The sequence below is a fragment of the Aethalodelphis obliquidens genome, unplaced genomic scaffold, assembly GCF_003676395.1.
Source record: "Aethalodelphis obliquidens isolate GAN/ISIS:26980383/991018 unplaced genomic scaffold, ASM367639v1 scaffold80, whole genome shotgun sequence".
NCBI lineage: Eukaryota > Metazoa > Chordata > Mammalia > Artiodactyla > Delphinidae > Aethalodelphis > Aethalodelphis obliquidens.
In genome coordinates, this window is record NW_020838024.1 from 3,460,293 (window position 1) to 3,479,819 (window position 19,527).

Below are 19,527 nucleotides of genomic sequence, written 5' to 3' on the forward strand. Positions count from 1 at the left end.
TGGGGAACCAGACCCTGTGGTTTATGGGAACTAAAAGAACACTGCACATGGTACTCAGGCTAAAGAAGGTACATTGGCTCATTTCTGTCAGCTGGGGAATTAGTCTCCTGTGCCCATGTTGGTATTTCAGTTCTCAACCTAATGGTTTAAGATGTTTCCATTATCATCACCACTCACCCACCAAGAGCACTTTTAAATTAGCCTTGAGAACAAAAGAGTAAACAGAAGCACAGTTTATCATCCTGCCAAGTTCAAGTACCTAAAAAAGGCAACATCTGATAGTCAAGCAAACAACTAGACTGCAAAGCAGAAGTGTTAGCCTTGATACATGCCAGTTATTTGCTGCTCCAAGAGGGTCATTGGCTGTGTTGCCCCAAGAGTGGGGGAGAAGACAGTTCAAGGGTCGGAGACAAATGGCATTTAGATGGTCCCCGACTGGCTGGAGTAACAGGAAACCTAAAACGGATTTTCCTTCTAACATTCTCCTCTAAACAGCTTTCCTGATTATACAGTGTAAAATAACAATTTTGGCTACTAATCCTAAATAATCCCAAACTTTGGATACTAACTCCGGGAAATATTTATTCTCTCATATTTCTAAGTAAAACGATGTTCTCGATTCAGATTACCACAATCATAACAATCTGCTCTTTTAATTAAAAGAGTGTGTTCTTTCCCCACTTATAGTATTAGTGGCTTCAAATGCATAAAGAACCTTTTCGTAAACCCCTTCATGGGGGTTTAGACGTCAGGACAAAGGTAACATTTTAAGAATGTTCTTAATGTTGCAATCAATTGGGGATTATCTTTTAAGCCAATTTCTTGAGAATTCTGGCTAAGGTCTTTTCATCGTTGGAGGTTGTTTTTTATTGTCCTCTGAATTAGGAGTGTAACTCTAGCTTGTTAGATGCTACAAGCTTCTCTGGGAAGGTGGATTTACACCTGTGGTCTCTGAGCTACAATAAGCAGAAAGGCCTTTGGTTCAGGTCCACTGCTGGTGGCTGCCTCATCCAACCCATTGTTGCCCCATTCAAGATGACCATTGGCCAACTTATGCAGATTCGTATTCATGCCGTGGCTATTCATTGGACTGGAACAACCAGCCTGCTTTGAAGTGAGCCTGATCTGGTGCTGTCACACCTGTAAAATCCAGCTCTAAATTCTATCCTTCCCTGCCAATCGATCAAGGAGATCTGGACTTCGGTTCTTTGTAAATTATCCATAGTACTCTTTATCTACCTTACACTCATGCCCAAAAGGATTTGAAGGAACGTGCTTTAGATATAGCTCTGCTTACTGTGACCCGGGGCATGTTATAACAATAATAAAACTTCTCACCTTTCACAGTGTTTCACTTCTACAAAGCACTTCCATGTACCTTCTCTTGTGAAAGTGATTACTCTCAGGATACCAATTGACTTATACGCTTCTGATAAAGCTGGCGGATGGAAAACACCTTGGAAAATAAGGACACTGGACAAATGTGAGGGTCACCCTGTTAATCAATAGACTGGTAAGACTAGAGTTTCAATGTGTTGGTCCGACACAATGATGTTTGATTTCAACTCTGGCTTCCAAAGATGTTCCAATCCTGGATATTTGTCAAGAATGGGAGGTCAGAAACACCAAGACCAGGAGGTGAGAGTGGACATGCCGGCAAGGATCCATACAGGGAACTTCTTGGAAAGAAATGAATTGAGGAACGTGTCCTGAATATGAGTAGCTGGAAAAAGATCTTGAATTTTCCCAACAGATGATTGCAGGAATATCTAAACTCTGGAGTAGGAATGATAGACTACAGCTTAAATTGTAAGACACCAGTCTCCAGAACCATAGCATTTCAGAGTTGGAAGTCCCCTTACTGGTCTTCCAGGCCTGATCCAAGTTGCTAACCCCTGTAGGGTTTCATATGGTCTCTACTTAAGCAGCTAGTCTCCTACCAGAGGGGCCCACCTCATCTTTGGGGCATAATAATCATGTGAAAGGTATTCTTCCTCTTGAGTCCAGGGCTTCTGCCTTATTACAAGACCCATTCATTGTAGTTCTATTCAGTGATGGACAAGTGGAATGTCCAGGGAGGCACTTCACTCCCCAGTCATTGAACTTGAATCTACCTCCATGTAATTTACTCCAGTTAGAGGATTTCTCTTCTTGTGCCTTTGGATACACTTCCTCAGTGATCACAGCAGCCCTAAATGGTTTCAGAGACAACACACGAAGCCCCTGAGTGTTGGCACATCTTCCTACTCACAACTTCTCCTTGTCTTCTGTATCACCTATATCTCTTCCTTTTCCTCTGATATCTGCACCCAGCTCTCGTATAATTCTTCTGGAAACTAAGCATGAACTCATACACAGACGACAGAGGGTTCTAGTGGAAAGAGAAGAGGAACTTGCTTCAAGCCCTGACAAATTTCCCTAAAGCTTCATAGTATTATTACTTACCCAATGGTGATGGGAGAGTATAATGATAGAATATAAGTGAATGTTCATTATAAAATACAATGTATTATAAAGCTACTGAAGACCTTACCATTAAATTCTAAAAGACCTCAAGCATCATGTGGTCCCAGCTCCTTGTTTTACACTAGAAGACATTAAACAGAGAAGAAACTTACCTATCCAAGGACCACAGGAACAGGCAGAGGCAGGACTGAAACGGAACGGTATTTTGCCACTCACAGCCTCTTGCTCCCTCTACTGCCTGTGTGTTAAACAATGAGGGAAATCAGTAACACCACCCTTGCACAGACCCTTAATAGTACCCAACACATATTAGGGGCTAGATCACTAGTGGCTGAAGAAATAGTCCAGGAAACAAAAGAATGAATAAATGACTAGTACTTGTTTCTGATGACATTTTATGGTTTCCTCCAAATGTACCTATGTTTTTAATCATTTTTTAACCAGGTCTCTATTAAAGAGCTTGGTTTTCAAAATGTACATGTGAAGATTAAATGAGACAATGCATTAAAATGCTGAAAAGCTGTGTCTGGCAGTCAGTAAATGTTAACTAATTATCATTCTTTGTTTTCTAGCCATGATCTTAGCAATGAGATCATGCTAATGCAATAAGGACTCACCAATCTGAAAATCACTTTGCAATCTACTAACACAAGGAATTCTGGAATTGCAAAAGTATCTCTAGTATTTGTCAGTTCCTATCCTGTGATTTTAACTAGGCCATCCGTGCCCACCCCTTGAGGTTAGCACAAGATACAAACCTGGCAGTTAGCACCCAAAAAGTTACAATACAAAGTCCTGAATTCTTTCACTTCCTCCTCGGGGCTCCTGTTTATTCAGCCCCTGACCTTTGGGCTCTGTCTCCCATTCCAGTGAGCACTTGCCTATTGGACCTGACAATTTATTTGGCTTTGTGCTGCTTGAACCTTAGCACTCTTACTCTCTCTCTCAATCTCAGTCTCACTCAAGGTTTTGGAATTTCGCTTTGGTTCCCTCCACTCCCCTGCCTACCCCCTGGTAGCTTTCCTCCTTCTAAACAAGGCCCATCGCTTGACCCAAGTTGGTGTGTTTTCCGTTCAACATTGTAGCATTTGTTATAAATATTGATCTTTTTTTTGATACTGGGAGCTGGGAGTTCGAATTTAGGCTCTTAGTATTTCTGTGTTTCAGGAAAGGGAAAACATGGAACGTTGCCAAGAGGTTTTTTTTTTCTTTATTTTTGCGTTAACTGAACTGGCTTTTTCTACCTCTTTTCATCTGTTTGCCTCTGGTCTCCCAGTTTGATGATGCTCAGATTCAACCTGCCCTGGAAGAGTGATACCTGAGTGCTTCGTGAGTCTTTTTTTCCCTTCGAGGGCTTCATTCACATATCTACAAATTACCATAGTGATCTGCATCAGTAGCCAAAATGCGTGATGATGCTCAGATTCAACCTGCCCTGGAAGAGTGATACCTGAGTGCTTCGTGAGTCTTTTTTTTCCCTTCGAGAGCTCCATTCACATATCTACAAATTACCATAGTGATCTGCATCAGTAGCCAAAATGCGTGAAGCTTCCTTCTGAATCTCTGAACCCATCTGAGAATTTGACAAAAGACTAAAGACTAAACTTGGGCCAATGCCAGTACAAAGAAAGAGCTTGGATGAACTCATCAGTTAGGAGTATACCGGAAGTTCTGATGTGGACAGAAATATTGATTCTCTCTTTAATCTCTGTGTCTTGTGATGAATTACCATTTAAGATCGTCTCCTTTGTCGATGATACATCTATCCCAGATATATCCCACCCGCAGTGCAAATTCCTTCGGAACCTGGACTTGATCTGTTTATAATCACAGCTCTGTCCTCAACAGCTAAAGTGCTTGGCAAATGGCAGGCCGCCAATTGGTGTTTGTTGAATGCTGAATGAATGAACAAATGAATGAGAAGCAGGATAGCGTTGTGGTTGGACCACAGCCTTTGACATCAAAGAGATCCCAGCTCGATTTTTGATTATACCACTTCCCATCTTTGAGACTTCTCTGGATTTCAATTTCTTCACCGATAAAATGGGGGTGATAATAGCACCTACCTCATAGGTTTTGGGAGAATTAAAATCATGCATGTAAAATTCTTAGCGCAGTAGCTGGCATACTTTTAGAACTCAATAAATGTTCACTATGATGTCTGTTCTTTTCAGTGAAAATCCTCAGTATTGAAGCTTAGTAGAGGTAATTGAACTAATTCAACGTGACTAGTAGTGATGATTGTACTAAAGACAAATTAGTTTAATTCATCTGTCAGCAAGATTACTTAAAGAGCCAAGTTGACAAAACCTGTATTGGTCACGCCCACCGTGTTTAAAGCACTATCCTAGGCTTTCAGGAGTGGGCTGGATGCAAAGATAGATATAGCACAGTCTCTACCCTCTAAGAGTATAAAATCTAGAAGACTTACTGTATGTGGTACTCTACTAAGTATACAGATATAGGAGGTATTGTTACCTTCCTCATCATCTGAGTTACTCTGTGTGCTTTGCAGAAAATTATTCTGCGACGCTCAGCTTCTCCTTTGAACACGTTCAATAACAAGAAACCTACTGCCTCATGAATCAGCTTATCCTGTTTAGGAACAGTCATTACCTTTAGAAAGATCTTCCTTAAAATTAGCACAAATCGACCTCCCTACAATTTTTACACATGTATCTAAGTTCTGTCTTTTGGAAACACCCAGAAAAAAAATCCATGTTTTTCCCCTTATATCAGAAGTCAACAAAATAAAGCCTACAGGCCAAATCCAGCTCACCATTTTTGTAAATAAAGTTTTATTAGAACACAGTCAAGCCTATTCATTCACATATTGTCTGTGACTGCTTTTGCACAGTAGAGTAGTTGCAACAGAGAACATGTCGCCCACAAAGCCAAAAATATTTACTATTTGGCCCTTAAAGAAAAACTTGTTCAACCTCTGCTCTATATGACAGAACTTCTAACACTTAAAGACAACTAACATGTCTCCTCTTAAAGTGGAAAGCCCAGAACTGAGCCTAGAACTCTAAATACAGACAGAATGAAGTGGCACTATCACCTCCCTTATTCTGGACATCATACTTCTAATTATGTGGCCAGAGATCAAGTCAGTCTTTGACACACAATACTGGAGTCTTTCAGGGACTAAACCTCTGAGATTTCTCCCCCAGGAGCTTCTGTTAAGTTACGCCTCCCCACCCTGCACTGGTGAAACCTAGTGTCAACACTATCTACAAAACTTTAATCTTTCCAGTCTGTCCCAAGCAATGAGAACACAATTCAGCATATATTCAAGGGCTGTAGCAGTCAGGGTCAGAAAGGAAAAAGATGACATACTTAGCTAGGATGTTTAAGAAAAGGTCATCTTATAATTTACATACCTGTGGGCAGAGTTGAGAAACGTAACAAGGGAATTTGTCACCACCCTCTCTGCCTAGAGGGGAATGGGGAGGGAGGGATTTTGCTGGGACCCAGTGAGAGCTGGGGCTGCCCACCTGGAGCTGTGGCAGTGGAGACACAACCACTGCTGGAAGCAGGCCAGTATGAAGACAGGGGGCTTGGGAAACAGATACCCTGATGTGTTCTGCTCCCATCCTCTGCCTCCCATGGGTGGGACCCAACCAGAGCTGGAGGACAAGAGCATCACAGGAGCCAGCCCACAGGGCACAGAAGAGGACTGAGAGTAGGTGTGGGAGTCGGGGTAGAGAGTGACAAGGGCTAAATGGTGTGCCAGGCATTTTTTAAAATTCTGAATGAATAAACAACGAATGAATGAAGTGAGTCCAAGACCTGGCAGTCAATGTTTGTTGAACTGCAGGAGTGAAAGGACCACAATCTCCTTTACTTCTTCTTGCTGCAGAGCCCTGACTACTGCTGCTCATCATTCCAGACTTTCCACCCCCAACGCAGCCCTCCTCCTGTGCCCCACCCCTGCACCCTCCCCCAGCCTCTGCTGACCCTTCAGCGTTTCCCGCCAAAGAGTAAAAAGTTTGAATTTAATTTGGGAGGTAACAGAGCAGAGCAGGGGTTGTTTTAACCAGAGTTAGAACATTATCAAAGAGAGGGCTTTAAGTCCTGAAATGATACCCAGAATTTAAAATACATTCTAGAATGTTCAGAATTTTAAAATGAAAAATTCAGCATCACTGTATCTATGGAGAAAAATTGGTGGCTTCTGAGAAAGCTGCCCCAGACAGTTGCGTTATGAACTCTGGGTTCACCAGACACCTCATTATCTGATGCCTTGGGGCTGGCCGTTTTACGCTCAAATGGGCTCATCACATCATAGGTTTTTATTGCAAAGATGTCTGGCTTCTGCATTCATTAGGCCAGTAGCAGTGATGCTGAGGAATTGCGGGTGTATGAGAGAGATCCGTGTTGGCTTGAAGCCGCTGGTAGCAATCCACAGCTGCCTTCCTTCCGCTGCCTTCCTTCCACTTCCTTCTCCAGGGGTGTCAGCATGGAGAACACTCAGCCCTGGATTCCTTGAACAATAATCCCCAAGATTCTGGATTTTGAAGACATAGAAATTATTTAAAAGTATTATTTGGCCTGCTACTCTGGTTAGATTATTTTCGCATGGAATGTGCAAGAGAAAACTGAGCACTAAATTAGGAATTGTTGTCTATATATCAAAGCAAATTTTACAAAGTAACTGCACACATATAGGAGCCTAATTTGTATTCAAGTCCTGAAATCATTTTTGTTCTAACTCAGATCCATACTATTAACAATTGTCACCTCATGCCTCACAGACCCAGGCCAGTTAGTCCTCAGAGTTTAAGATGTCTTAGACAAAACCTAGAGCCAGATATATTGGAAGGAACAAGATGGGAACCATGATTCCAGATGGGAATAGCCCTGCTGATATAAGCCCACACGCAACAGCCCAGGGAACAAGCCTGTTACTACCAAAAATTATTCACATCTCGAAAAGCAGGCTTCTGCCAGTGCTCGTATGAACCCATGGGATAGAATCAAACTTGAGCTTTGAGCTCGAGTGGCCAAATTCCCAGTTCAGCCATGGCTGTGGCAGGATATGTCAATAAATTTCATGCAACGTCTCCAGGGCCAAATTTCACAAAGTCAAATCCCAATTAGGATAACTGGCAACATTTTAGGAAGATCTGTAGATAAGATAATAGTACTATATCAACGTTAATTTTCTGATTTTAGACATTACATTATGGTTCTATAAGAGAATGCCCTTGCTCTTAAGAAAACACAACAGAAATATTAGAGGGTGAAGAGACATCATGACTTATTCTCAAATGATTCAATAAAAATAATCATTTGTGTATACAGAAAAGAAAGAGAATGATAGGGACTTCCCTGGCGGTCCAGCGATTACGGTTCTGGGCTTCCATTGCAGGGCATGCAGCTTTGATCCCTGGTCGGGATTGAAGATCCCACATGCTGCATGATGTGGCCAAAAAATTAAAAAACAAAAAGAAGAAAGAGTATGATAAACCAAATGTAAAGTATTAATAATTAGGGTATCTGGGTAAAGGGAATATAACTTTTTTCAGTATTTTTGCAACTTTTCTATGTTTGAAATTACTTCATAATAAGGTTGATAGAAAACTAATTCAAAAAAAAAAACAAACTAGAGGTGTCTTATACCATCACTGAAGGGCAGTGATTTCAGTCATGCTATTGCTGCAAAGTGAGTAAGAAATGGCATCTCCTGTTTTATCATCTTTGAGCTAAAATGAGTCATTTCCTCTTTCAGCTAAAGAACTCTTCTATTCATGGAGGCAAATGCTAAGGATGCTTTCTACATGAACCTTGAGGTAAGGGGAACTTGACACATCGTCCAACTGTCCTACTGTGCGCTTCATCCAGGCTCAGGAAAGGACTCTTCTCTCTTGGCTCTCAGAGAGAATAGTTCCGAACCAGTCAACATCCACATTGTTGCATTCTGCTATTCTCAAAGACTTTTTTGATCTCCCCGGCCTATTCTGCCCAGAAAACCCTTCTCTGTTTTTCTCAAAGAAAATACCACACCTATTAATAGCTGATATCTCCTCATGGTGCATTTATGGGAGATTTTAATTTTCTCTTTATAGTTGTCTGTACTTGAGACAATTTCAACAACGACTGTGTTATTCCTTTAAAATCAGAAAAAGAAATATTGTATTTGCTTTTGTTTTCCCAAGCAGCTCTGCATAAATTCTTGCCATGGCTTTCTGTGTCCCCTTCAGCCCCTACTATTGCCACAACTGCATGTCCCCTTCCTCTCAGCCCACTGACAGTCCTCATGGAAAGACTCAGACATGCTGGGCTCTGCATCTTCCCTATCTACCATCGGCAGGGAAAATCACTTCCTGGTCCCATGACCCACTGAACCCCAGGCACAATCTACTGACTTGGATCTCACAGGTTGTTGTTTGCCTCTCCCCACCTACAATATCCTATTGCCATTTTGGAGTCGGAGTTGGGTAGAAGTACTTAACTCGCATATTCCCCCTTCATACCAGATCAAATACTATGCTCCAACTCCATCTCCCTAGGATACCAGGCCCAGCTGATAAATAGGTCGTGAAGTATTATGAGTCCATTTGACAGATGGAGAAACCAAGCCTCAAGGCTACCCTCTGTATGTACTACAGAAAAATGGGATCTTGACCTCTGAGACCAACTTGGCACGTGTCACCCTGAGGATGCACTCTCTCTTTCAGAGCATGTTAAGTTAAGGACTCATGAAGATATGAAACTGACTAGGTCATGGGTAGATGAGAATTATCCTAGGATTTCCTGAGGTCACTCCAGGGTACTTGTTCCCCAATACTGAAAAGTGATGGTCCTTTGAGGACCATCTGATACGTCAGTGTCAAGAACCAAGCCTGGGCTTTCCCTCGGGGCCGGAGTTTCTCACCTTTAGCACTGCTGACATTCTAGGACAGATAATTCTTTGTAGCGGAGGCTGTTTTGTGCATTGTAGCGTGCTTAGCCGCACCCCTGGTCTCCACTCATTAAATACCAGTATTCCACCTCCACCCCACTTGTGACAATCAACCATGTCTTCAGATGTCGCCTAGGGTTCCAGAGAGGAGAAAGTCCTCCCCTCAGTAGTGGCAATAAAATCATGTTTCCAGACATTGCCAGGCATCCCCTGGGTTGGGGGAGACAAAATCCCCCACAATCCCCCCTGCTCTAAGTTACCTCAGCCCAGCAAGACTTGTATTTTTCACGCAAGTAGACTGAAATTTACAGTGTTCCGAGTAAACATTAGCAAGGACTTGCAGAAGGGATGCCATAAGGTGTCAAAGTGCTTCCTCACAGCAAGACCCTTTGGCTTAAAGCCCAGGAGTATTTGGTAACACTGCAACCTGTGAATCAACCCAGCCAAACCACCAGCTTCTCGGAGTTTCTTTCTTCTTCCCAGGCTTCTGCCCCTTGATGCCAAATGCCTCATGAGGTTTGATTGAATGAAAGGCAAACGAGAGAGGACAGAGTAACACTAAATGCTTGAGCAATCCTTCCCTTCATGAGGTCCGGAAAAGCACAGTCTGATCTAAATGGCGTCGCAAAGCACCGGGGGGGTTGGCTACTCTTTTTTATTTTTATGTATACTTATTACAAACCACATCCACCCCTCATTAGCCTCCACCCTTTACCCAACCTAGTGTTTGGTGTGAAAGTGTTGGCTTCTGATACCAGTAGGTATCTGTGAAAACACAGGCAAGAACTTGAGAGCAGTCCCATGGTTGTCCAAGAGAAACAGAAACGCTGCTCAGTTTCAGGGTGAAAGGAACATCCAGAAAGCAATGTTCATAAAAGAATTCAGAGGAAACAAAATGGTCCCTATAAAGGAGGATTAGAATTAAGAGTAGAATCACACTTCCCGTCTGAGACCCCACCGGAAGTCCCACAGTCCATTTTGTGGCCTTCAGTCTGGTTTCTGGTCTCTTTGAACTGTTAACCCTTCAATCCTGTCCGGTGGTAATGACCCCTCCCTAACAACCTCTCCCTGGCACCTCCTCCCCAGAGTGGAACAGAATGCCACTCTGAATGGCATGCCAGGTTCTTTTGCAGGAGGTTGGCATCCTTTAGGCTCTGCCCATTCCAACCCTCCCACGTCCAGCTCTTTCCCAGGCTCCCATCTACACATCTTTAACCTTAACTATCCCCAAACTGCAAGAGACTAGGAGGAACTTCGAAGCAGCCCAGGGCACTGGGGAGGATGGGCCCATCCATGGAGTATGCATTGAGGTCACTCTAAAACTCTAAGCCTATAATCTTTTCACCCACCGTGCTTGCCTACCAGAGTCCTTCAAATGCCTATCATTTGAGCCTCTGCACTGACTGAAGCACGGCATTGTTCAAAACCTACGCATTTACCTAAGAAGGGTAAGAACTTAATACGTGGATAGGAATTTGCTTGTCAGATTAGCTTGTTGGTACCTCTCTAAGAAGGGGAACTTGAGGTTGGGACACAGGCCGGGTTAATTGTTTCTTGGGTTTTTTTAAGTATAGTTGACTTACAATGTTGTGTTAATTTCTGCTGTATAAAAAAGGGATTCAGTTATATGTATGTAAGTATATATATATACATATATATATGTGTATATGTATATATACACATTCTATTTTATATTCATTTCCATTATGGTTTGTCATAGGGTATTAAATATAGTTTCCTGTACTATACAGTAGGACCTTGTGGTTTATCCATTCTATATATTATAGCTTACATCTGCTAACACCAACCTTTATTTTTTTTTAACATCTTTATTGGAGTATAATTACTTTAAAATGGTGTGTTAGTTTCTGCTTTATAACAAAGTGAATCAGCTATATATATACATATATCCCCATATCTCCTCCCTCTTGCATCTCCCTCCCACCCTCCCTATCCAACCACTCTAGGTGGGCACAAAGCACCGAGCTGATCTCCCTGTGCTATGCGGCTGCTTCCCACTAGCTATCTATTTTACATTTGGTAGTGTATATATGTCCATGCCACTCTCTCACTTCGTCCCAGCTTACCCTTCCCACTTCCCATGTCCTCAAGTCCATTCTCTACGTCTGTATCTTTATTCCTCTCCTGCCCCTAGGTTCTTCAGAACCCTTTTTTTTTTTAGATGCCATATATCTGTTAGCATACAGTATTTGTTTTTCTCTTTCTGACTTACTTCACTCTGACAGTCTCTAGGACCATCCACCTCACTACAAATAACTCAGTTTTGTTTCTTTTTATGGCTGAGTAATATTCCATTGTATATATGTGCCACATCTTCTTTATCCATTCTTCTGTCGATGGACACTTAGGTTGCTTCCATGTCCTGGCTTTGTAAATAGACCTGCAATGAACGTTGTCATACATGACTATTTTTGAATTATGGTTTTCTCAGGGTATATGCCCAGTAGTGGGATTGCTGGGTCCTATGGAGTTCTATTTTTAGTTTTTTAAGGAACCTCCATACTATTCCCCATAGTGGCTGTATCAATTTACATTCCCACCAACAGTGAAAGAGGGTTCCCTTTTCTCCTCACCCTTTGCAGCATTTATTGTTTGTAGATTTTTGATGATGGCCATTCTGACTGGTATGAGGTGATACCTCATTGTAGTTTCGATTTGCATTTCTCTAATGATTAATGATGTTGAGCATTCTTTCATGTGTTTGTTGGCAATCTGTATATCATCTCTGGAGAAATGTCTGTGTAGTTCTTCTGCCCATTTTTGCACTGGGGTTGTTTGTTTTTTTGATATTGAGCTGCATGAGCTGCTTGTATATTTTGGAGATTAATCCTTTGTCGGTTGCTTCATTTGCAAATATTTTCTCCCATTCTGAGGGTTGTCTTTTTGTCTTGTTTATGATTTCCTTTGCTGTGCAAAAGCTTTTAAGGTTCACTAGGTGCCATTTGTTTATTTTTGTTTTTATTTCCATTTATTTAGGAGGTGGGTCCAAAAGGATCTAGCTGTGATTTATGTCACAGAGTACTCTGCCTATGTTTTCCTCTAAGAGTTTTATAGTGTCTGGTCTTACATTTAGGTCTTTAATCCATTTGGAGTTTATTATTGTGTATGGTGTTAGGGAGTATTCTAATTTCATTCTTTTACATGTAGCTGTCCAGTTTTCCCAGCACCACTTATTAAAGAGACTGTCCTTTCTCCATTGCATATTCTTGCCTCCTTTGTCAAATATAAGGTGACCATATGTATATAGATTTATCTCTGGGCTTTCTATCCTGTTCCATTGATCTATATGTCTGTTTTTGTGCCAGTACCATACTGTCTTGGTTTCTGTAGCTTTGTAGTATAGTCTGAAGTCAGGGAGCCTGATGCCTCCAGCTCAGTTTCTCTTTCTCAAGATTGCTTTGGCTATTTGAGGTCTTTTGTGTTTCCATACAAATTGTGAAATGTTTTGTTGTAGTTCTGTGAAAAATGCCATTGACAGTTTCATAGGGATTGCATTGACTCTGTAGATTGCTTTAGGTAGTATAGTCATTTTCACAATGTTGATTCTTCCAATCCAAGAACATGGTATATCTCTCCATCTGTTTGTATCATCTTTAATTCCTTTCATCAGTGTCATAGTTTTCTGCATACAGGTCTTTTGTCTCCTTAGCTAGGTTTATTCTTAGGTATTTTATTCTTTTTGTTGTAATGGTAAATGGGAGTGTTTCCTTAATATCTCTTTCAGATATTTCATCATCAGTGTATAGGAATGTCAGAGATTTCTGTGCATTAATTTTGTATCCTGCTACTTTACCAAGTTCATTGATTAGCTCTAGTAGTTTTCTGGTAGCATCTTTAGGATTCTCTATGTATAGTGTCATGTCATCAGCAAACAGTGACAGCTTTACTTCCTCTTTTCCAAATTGGATTCCTTTTATTTCTTTTCCTTCTTTGATTGCTGTGGCTAAAACTTCCAAAACTATGTTGAATAATAGTGGTGAGAGTGGACAACCTTGTCTTGTTCCTGATCTTAGAGGAAATGGTTTCAGTTTTGCACCATTGAGAATGATGTTGGCTGTGGCTTTGTCATATATGGCCTTTATTATGTTGAGGTAAGTTCCCTCTATGCCTACTTTCTGGAGGGTTTTTATCATAAATGGGTGTTGAATTTGTCAAAAGCTTTCCCTGCATCTATTGAGATGATCATATGGTTTTTCTCCTTCAATTTGTTAATATGGTTTATCACGTTGATTGATTTGCCTATATTGAAGAATCCTTGCATTCCTGGCATAAATCCCACTTGATCATCTTGTATGATCCTTTTAACGTGCTATTGGATTCTGTTTGCTAGTATTTTGTTGAGGATTTTTGCATCTGTGTTCATCAGTGATATTGGCCTGTAGTTTCCTTTCTTTGTGACATCTTTGATTTTGGTATCAGGGTGATGGTGCCCTCGTAGACTGAGTTTGGGGGTGTTCCTCCCTCTGCTACATTTTGGAAGAGTTTGAGAATGATGGGTGTTAGCTCTTCTCTAAATGTTTGATCGAATTCACCTGTGAAGCCATCTGGTCCTGTGCTTTTGTTTGTGGGAAGATTTTTAATCACAGTCTCAGTTTCAGTGCTTGTGTTTGGTCTGTTTATATTTTCTATTTCTTCCTGGTTCAGTCTCAGAAAGCTGTGCTTTTCTAAGAATTTGTCCATTTCTTCCAGGTTGTCCATTCTATTGGCATATAGTTGCTTGTAGTAATCTCTCATGATCCTTTGTATTTCTGCAGTGTCAGTTGTTACTTCTCCTTTTTCATTTCTAATTCTATTGATTTGAGTCTTTTCCCTTTTTTTCCTGATGAGTCTCACTAATGGTTCATCATTGTTGTTTATCTTCTCAAAGAACCAGCTTTTAGTTTTATTGATCTTTGCTATTGTTTCCTTCATTTCTTTTTCATTTTTTTCTGATCTGATCTTTATGATTTCTTTCCTTCTGCTAACTTTGGATTTTTTGTGTTTTTTCTCTCATTGATGTAGGTGTAAGTTTAGGTTGTTTATTTGAGATGTGTCTTGTTTCTTGAGGTAGGATTGTATTGCTATAAACTTCCCTCTTAGAACTGCTTTTGCTGCATCCCATAGGTTTTGGGTCATCTTGTTTTCATTGTCATTTGTGTCTAGGTGTTTTTTTATTTCCTCTTTGGTTTCTTCAGTGATCTCTTGGTTATTCAGTAGTGTATTGTTTAGCCTCTGTGTGTTTGTATTTTTTACAGATTTTTTCCTGTAATTGATATCTAGTCTCATAGCACTGTGGTCGGAAAAGATACTTGATATGATATCAATTTTCTTAAATTTGCCAAGGCTTGATTTGTGACCCAAAATATGATCTATCCTGGAGAATGTTTCATGAGCACTTGAGAAGAATGTGTATTCTGTTGTTTTTGGATGGAATGTCCTATAAATATCAAAAAGTCCATCTTGCTTAATGTATCATTTAAAGTTTGTGTTTCCTTCTTTATTTTCCTTTGGATGATCCGTCCATTAGTGAAAGTGGGTTGTTAAAGTCCCCACTATGATTGCTTTACTGTCGATTTCCCCTTTTTTGGCTGTCAACATTTTTCTTATGTATTGAGTGCTCCTATTTTGGGTGCATAAATATTTACAATTTTTATGTCTTCCTCTTAGATTGAACCCTTGATCATTATGTAGTGTCCTTCTTTGTCTCTTGTAATAGCCTTTATTTTAAAGTCTATTTTGTCTGATATGAGAATTGCTAGTCCAGCTTTCTTTTGATTTCCATTTGCATGGAATATCTTTTTCCATCCCCTCACTTTTAGTCTGTATGTGTCCCTAGGTCTGATGTGGGTCTCTTGTAGACAGCATATGTACGGGTCTTGTTTTAGTCTCCATTCAGCCAGTCTATGTCTTTTGGTTGGAGCATTTAATCCATTTACATTTAAGGTAATTATTAATATGTATGTTCCTATGACCATTTTCTTAATTGTTTTGGGTTTGTTATTATAGGTCTTTTCCTTCTCTTGTGTTTCCTGCCTAGAGAATTTCCTTTAGCGTTTGTTGTAAAGCTGGTTTGGTGGTGCTGAATTCTCTTAGCTTTTGCTTCTCTGTAAAGGTTTTAATTTCTCCATCTAATCTGAATGAGATCCTTGCTGGGTACAGTAATCTTGGTTGTAGGATTTTCCCTTTCACCACTTTAAATATTTCTTGTCACTGCCTCCTGGCTTGCAGAGTTTCTGCTGAAAGGTCAGCTGTTAACCTTATGGTGATTCCCTTGTCTGTTATTTGTTATTTTTCCCTTGCTGCTTTTATTTTTTTTTCTATTTTTTTTGTTAGTTTGATTAATATATGTCTTGGCGTGTTTCTCCTTGGATTTATCCTATTTGAGACTCTGTGCTTCCTGCACTTGATTGACTATTCCCTTTCCCATATTAGGGAAGTTTTCAAGTATAATCTCTTCAAATATTTTCTCATTCTCTTTCTTTTTCTCTTCTTCTTCTGGGATCCCTATAATTTGAATGTTGGTGCATTTAATGTTGTCCCAGAAGTCTCTAAGACTGTCCTCAATTCGTTTCTTTCTTTTTTCTTTATTCTGCTCTGCCATAGTTATTTCCACTAGTTTATCTTTCAGGTCACTTATCTGTTCTTCTGCCTCAGTTATTCTGCTCTTGATTCCTTCTAGAGTATTTTTAATTTCATTTATTGTGTTGTTCATCCTTGTTTGTTTGCTCTTCAGTTCTAGGTCCTTTTTAAACGTTTCTTGCATTTTCTCCATTCTATTTCCAAGATGTTGGATCATCTTTACTATCATTACTCTGAATTCTTTTTCAGATAGACTGTCTATTTCCTCTTCATTTGTTTGGTCTGGTGGGGTTTTATGTTTCTCCTTCATCTGCTGTGTATTTCTCTGTCTTCTCATGTTGCTTAACTTACTGTGCTTGGGGTTTCCTTTTCACAGCCTGCAGGTTCATAGTTCCCATTGTTTTTGGTGTCTGACCCCAGTGGCTAAGGTTAGTTCAGTGGGTTGTGTAGGCCTCCTGGTAGAGGGGATTGGTGCCTGTGTTCTGGTGGATGAGGCTGAACGTTGTCTTTCTGGTGGGCAGGACCACGTCCAGTGGTGTATTTTGGGGTGTCTGTGACCTTATTATAACAGGCAGCCTGTCTGATAATGGGTGGGGTTTTGTTCCTATCTTGGTAGTTGTTTGGCATAGGGTGTCTAGCACTGTAGCTTGTTGGTTGTTGAGTGGAGCTGGGTCTTAGCGTTGAGATGGAGATCTCTGGGAGAGCTTTTGACGTGTGATATTACATGGAGCCTGGAGGTCTCTGGTGGACCAATTTCCTGAACTTTGCCCTCCCACCTCAGAGGCCCAGGCCTGACAGCCAGCCACAGCATCAAGTCCCTGTCAGCCACATGGCTCAGAAGAAAAGGGAGGGAGAAACAAAGAGAGAGAGAAAGAGAACAAAAGAGAAAGAAAGGAAGGAAGGAAGGAGGGAAGGAAGGAAGGAGGAAAGGAAGAAAGGAAGAAGGAAGGAAGGAAGGAAGAAAGAAAGAAAAAAGGAAGGAAGGAAGGAAGGAAGAATGGAAGGAAGGAAGAAAGAAAATAAAAAGAAATAAAGTTATTAAAATAAAAACAATATTATAAATTTAAAAATAAAAGGGTAATAGAAGAAAGAAAGAAAGAAGAGAGCAACGAAACCAAATAACAAATACACCAATGATAACAAGTGCTAAAATCTATACTTTGCCTTCGCCCACAAAGGGGCTTCCTAGTGTGTGGAAACCTTTCCTCCTTCACAGCTCCCTCCCACTGGTGCAGGTCCTGTCCCTATTCTTTGTCTCTTTTTTCCTTTTTTCTTTTGCCCTACCCAGGTACGTGGGGAGTTTCTTGCCTTTTGGGAGGTCTGAGGTCTTCTGCCAGCGTTCAGTAGGTGTTCTGTAGGAGTTGTTCCACATGTAGATGTATTTCTGGTGTATCTGTGGAGAGGAAGGTGATGTCCACGTCTTACTCCTCCACCATCTTGAAGGTCCCCCCTAACCCCAACTTTACACTCCATCCTTTCCCCAACCCCCTTCCCCTTGGCAACCAGAAGTCTGTTTTTTGTGTTCAGGCATCTGTTTCTGTTTTGTAGACACGTTCATTTGTGTCATATTTTAGATTCCACATGTAAGAGATATCATATGGTATTTGTCTTTCTCTTTCTGTCTTACTTCACTTAGTATGATAATCTCTATTTGCATCCATGTTGCTGCAAATGGCATTATTTCATTCTTTCTTATGGCTGAGTAGTATTCCATTGTATATATGTCCCATATCTTCTTTATCCATCATCTGCAGGACAGGTTAGTTGTGATTGGAGTGGAAGGACTGAAATGATTAAGGTATTGAGCTCCAGACCTGCACTGTCGAACACACTAGCCACTGGCTTCAAGTGGTAATTTTAATGTAAATTCATTGAAATTCAATAATATTAAAAATTCAATTCCTCGGTCACACTGGCCACATTTCAAATGTTTGACAGTCACATATGGTTATGGGTGCCGTATTGGACAGAGAAGACATAGACCATTTCCATCACCGTAGGGAGTTCTGTTGTGTGGACCTCCTCTTGACTTTGCTGGTACTGCCAACGCAGAGTTCTGGGAAGCAGAGGGAGCCTGAAATTACCTCTGTGGAGGGAAGGACAGAGAGGAGTAGGAGAGAGAACAGAATTCGAAAAAGAAAGCAAAAGGGCACCAAAGGCAAACTTTGTGTGCTTTTCCCAGACTCCAGCCCTGAACACATATGAAGCCACCCCACCACAAAGCTCTTGGTGTTGACACCTGCAAATAAAGGAGTGGTTGGCATTGGCTTTGGGCCCCATTTCCTCCATTGTATGGCCCCTGGGGTCTGCGGCTCCTTGTGGAGCAAATGACCCTGTCCTGAATCTGGAGCCAAGAGGGACACAGGGGTCACTGGGCTCCCAGCCAAAGGGATATCATCACCATGGTGGCACATGGCAGCCCCTCAGTAACCAAGAGTCCTAAAACAAGGATACTTGGGAGTTCCTAAATCAAAAGACATTCAGGGAGAAAGGAGAACCTTCTCCATCTGGAATTAGACCTCCACTCAAAGAGTCAGAGAGACGTGGAGGATCTGGGAGCACTCACCTCTTACTGACCACTGGTTCACACTCACGTAGCACTTGCGGTCCCATGGAGCATTTTCATAACATTAATTCATCTCATCCTCACAATAGTTGGCTGAGGAAAGCAAGACAGATATGACCCTCTCGACAGTTTCTATTAAAAGAAATTCATCTCAGAAAGAGGAAGAGATGGGCCCAAATCGATCTCACTGAGAAATGGCAGAACCAGCTCTAGAAACCACTGTCCAATTCTTTCTGCAGCTTGCGTCGCCTCTCGGGTGAATGAGGGTTATTTTGTACCTGTCCAGATCCCTAAGTGTGCCAGTCCCAAAGTGTGTGACCTCCCTCTGGATCATACTGCACATCAGTTCACATCCAGCCCCAAGGCCTGACCATCTCGTGGACTCTTCATTACCAAATAACACTTGCGAACGGCCAAGCAAAGGACTAGACTGAGAACAAGGATATGACTTTTCCTGGAAGACCCCCTCCCAGACAAACATTGAGGAAATGGCGCACATGACAGCCTGGGCACCGGAGCTGCCAAGTCTGTCTTCCTGTGCCCGAGACGCAGGAAGATATAGTTTCCCTGGCTCCCAAAACTCTGAGTCTGCAGTGCGAGACCCTGGAACATGCGGGTTGCTTTTGTTTGCTAGAAAAATATCCAGAAAACTGAATCAGATTAGTCCATTTATAGGACTTCAAGTGGTTGGCGCCAAATATGTATGACTTTCCTCAAATTTGAGAAAATATCTCACAACGTGGGAGCTATTTACATACATGGCTAAATAATCAATCAGATTCTGTATTTTCTTGGACAGAACATGCACATCAAAAAACAGATAGGCAGAGTAATTATTGGACTTTCACTTTTAATGACTCCTAGCACTGAATCTGCCATTGTCCAGAGAACTGAAAAGAAAAAAATCAAAAGGATATTCAAACAGATAAAGCAGGGCTTCCCTTGTGGCGCAGTGGTTGGGAGTCCGCCTGCCGGTGCAGGGGACGCGGGTTCGTGCCCCGGTTCGGGA

The 19,527-nt window shown here is 41.3% G+C and overlaps 1 protein-coding gene across 6 annotated transcripts in view; it reads left to right on the forward strand.

Moving 5' to 3' along the window:
• PRLR (prolactin receptor) overlaps positions 1-19,527 on the forward strand; it is a 169,140-nt gene that overhangs the window by 106,425 nt on the left and 43,188 nt on the right. For 3 of the 6 annotated variants that reach the window (XM_027092697.1, XM_027092696.1, XM_027092698.1), the window contains 2 exons: positions 8,201-8,261; positions 18,608-18,774. In XM_027092697.1, the coding sequence (XP_026948498.1) occupies positions 18,713-18,774 (62 nt within the window). In that variant the 5' untranslated portion in view covers positions 8,201-8,261; positions 18,608-18,712. The remainder of the gene's footprint in view (positions 1-8,200; positions 8,262-18,607; positions 18,775-19,527) is intronic. The other 3 variants (XM_027092700.1, XM_027092699.1, XM_027092701.1) reach the window with 1 other exon arrangement.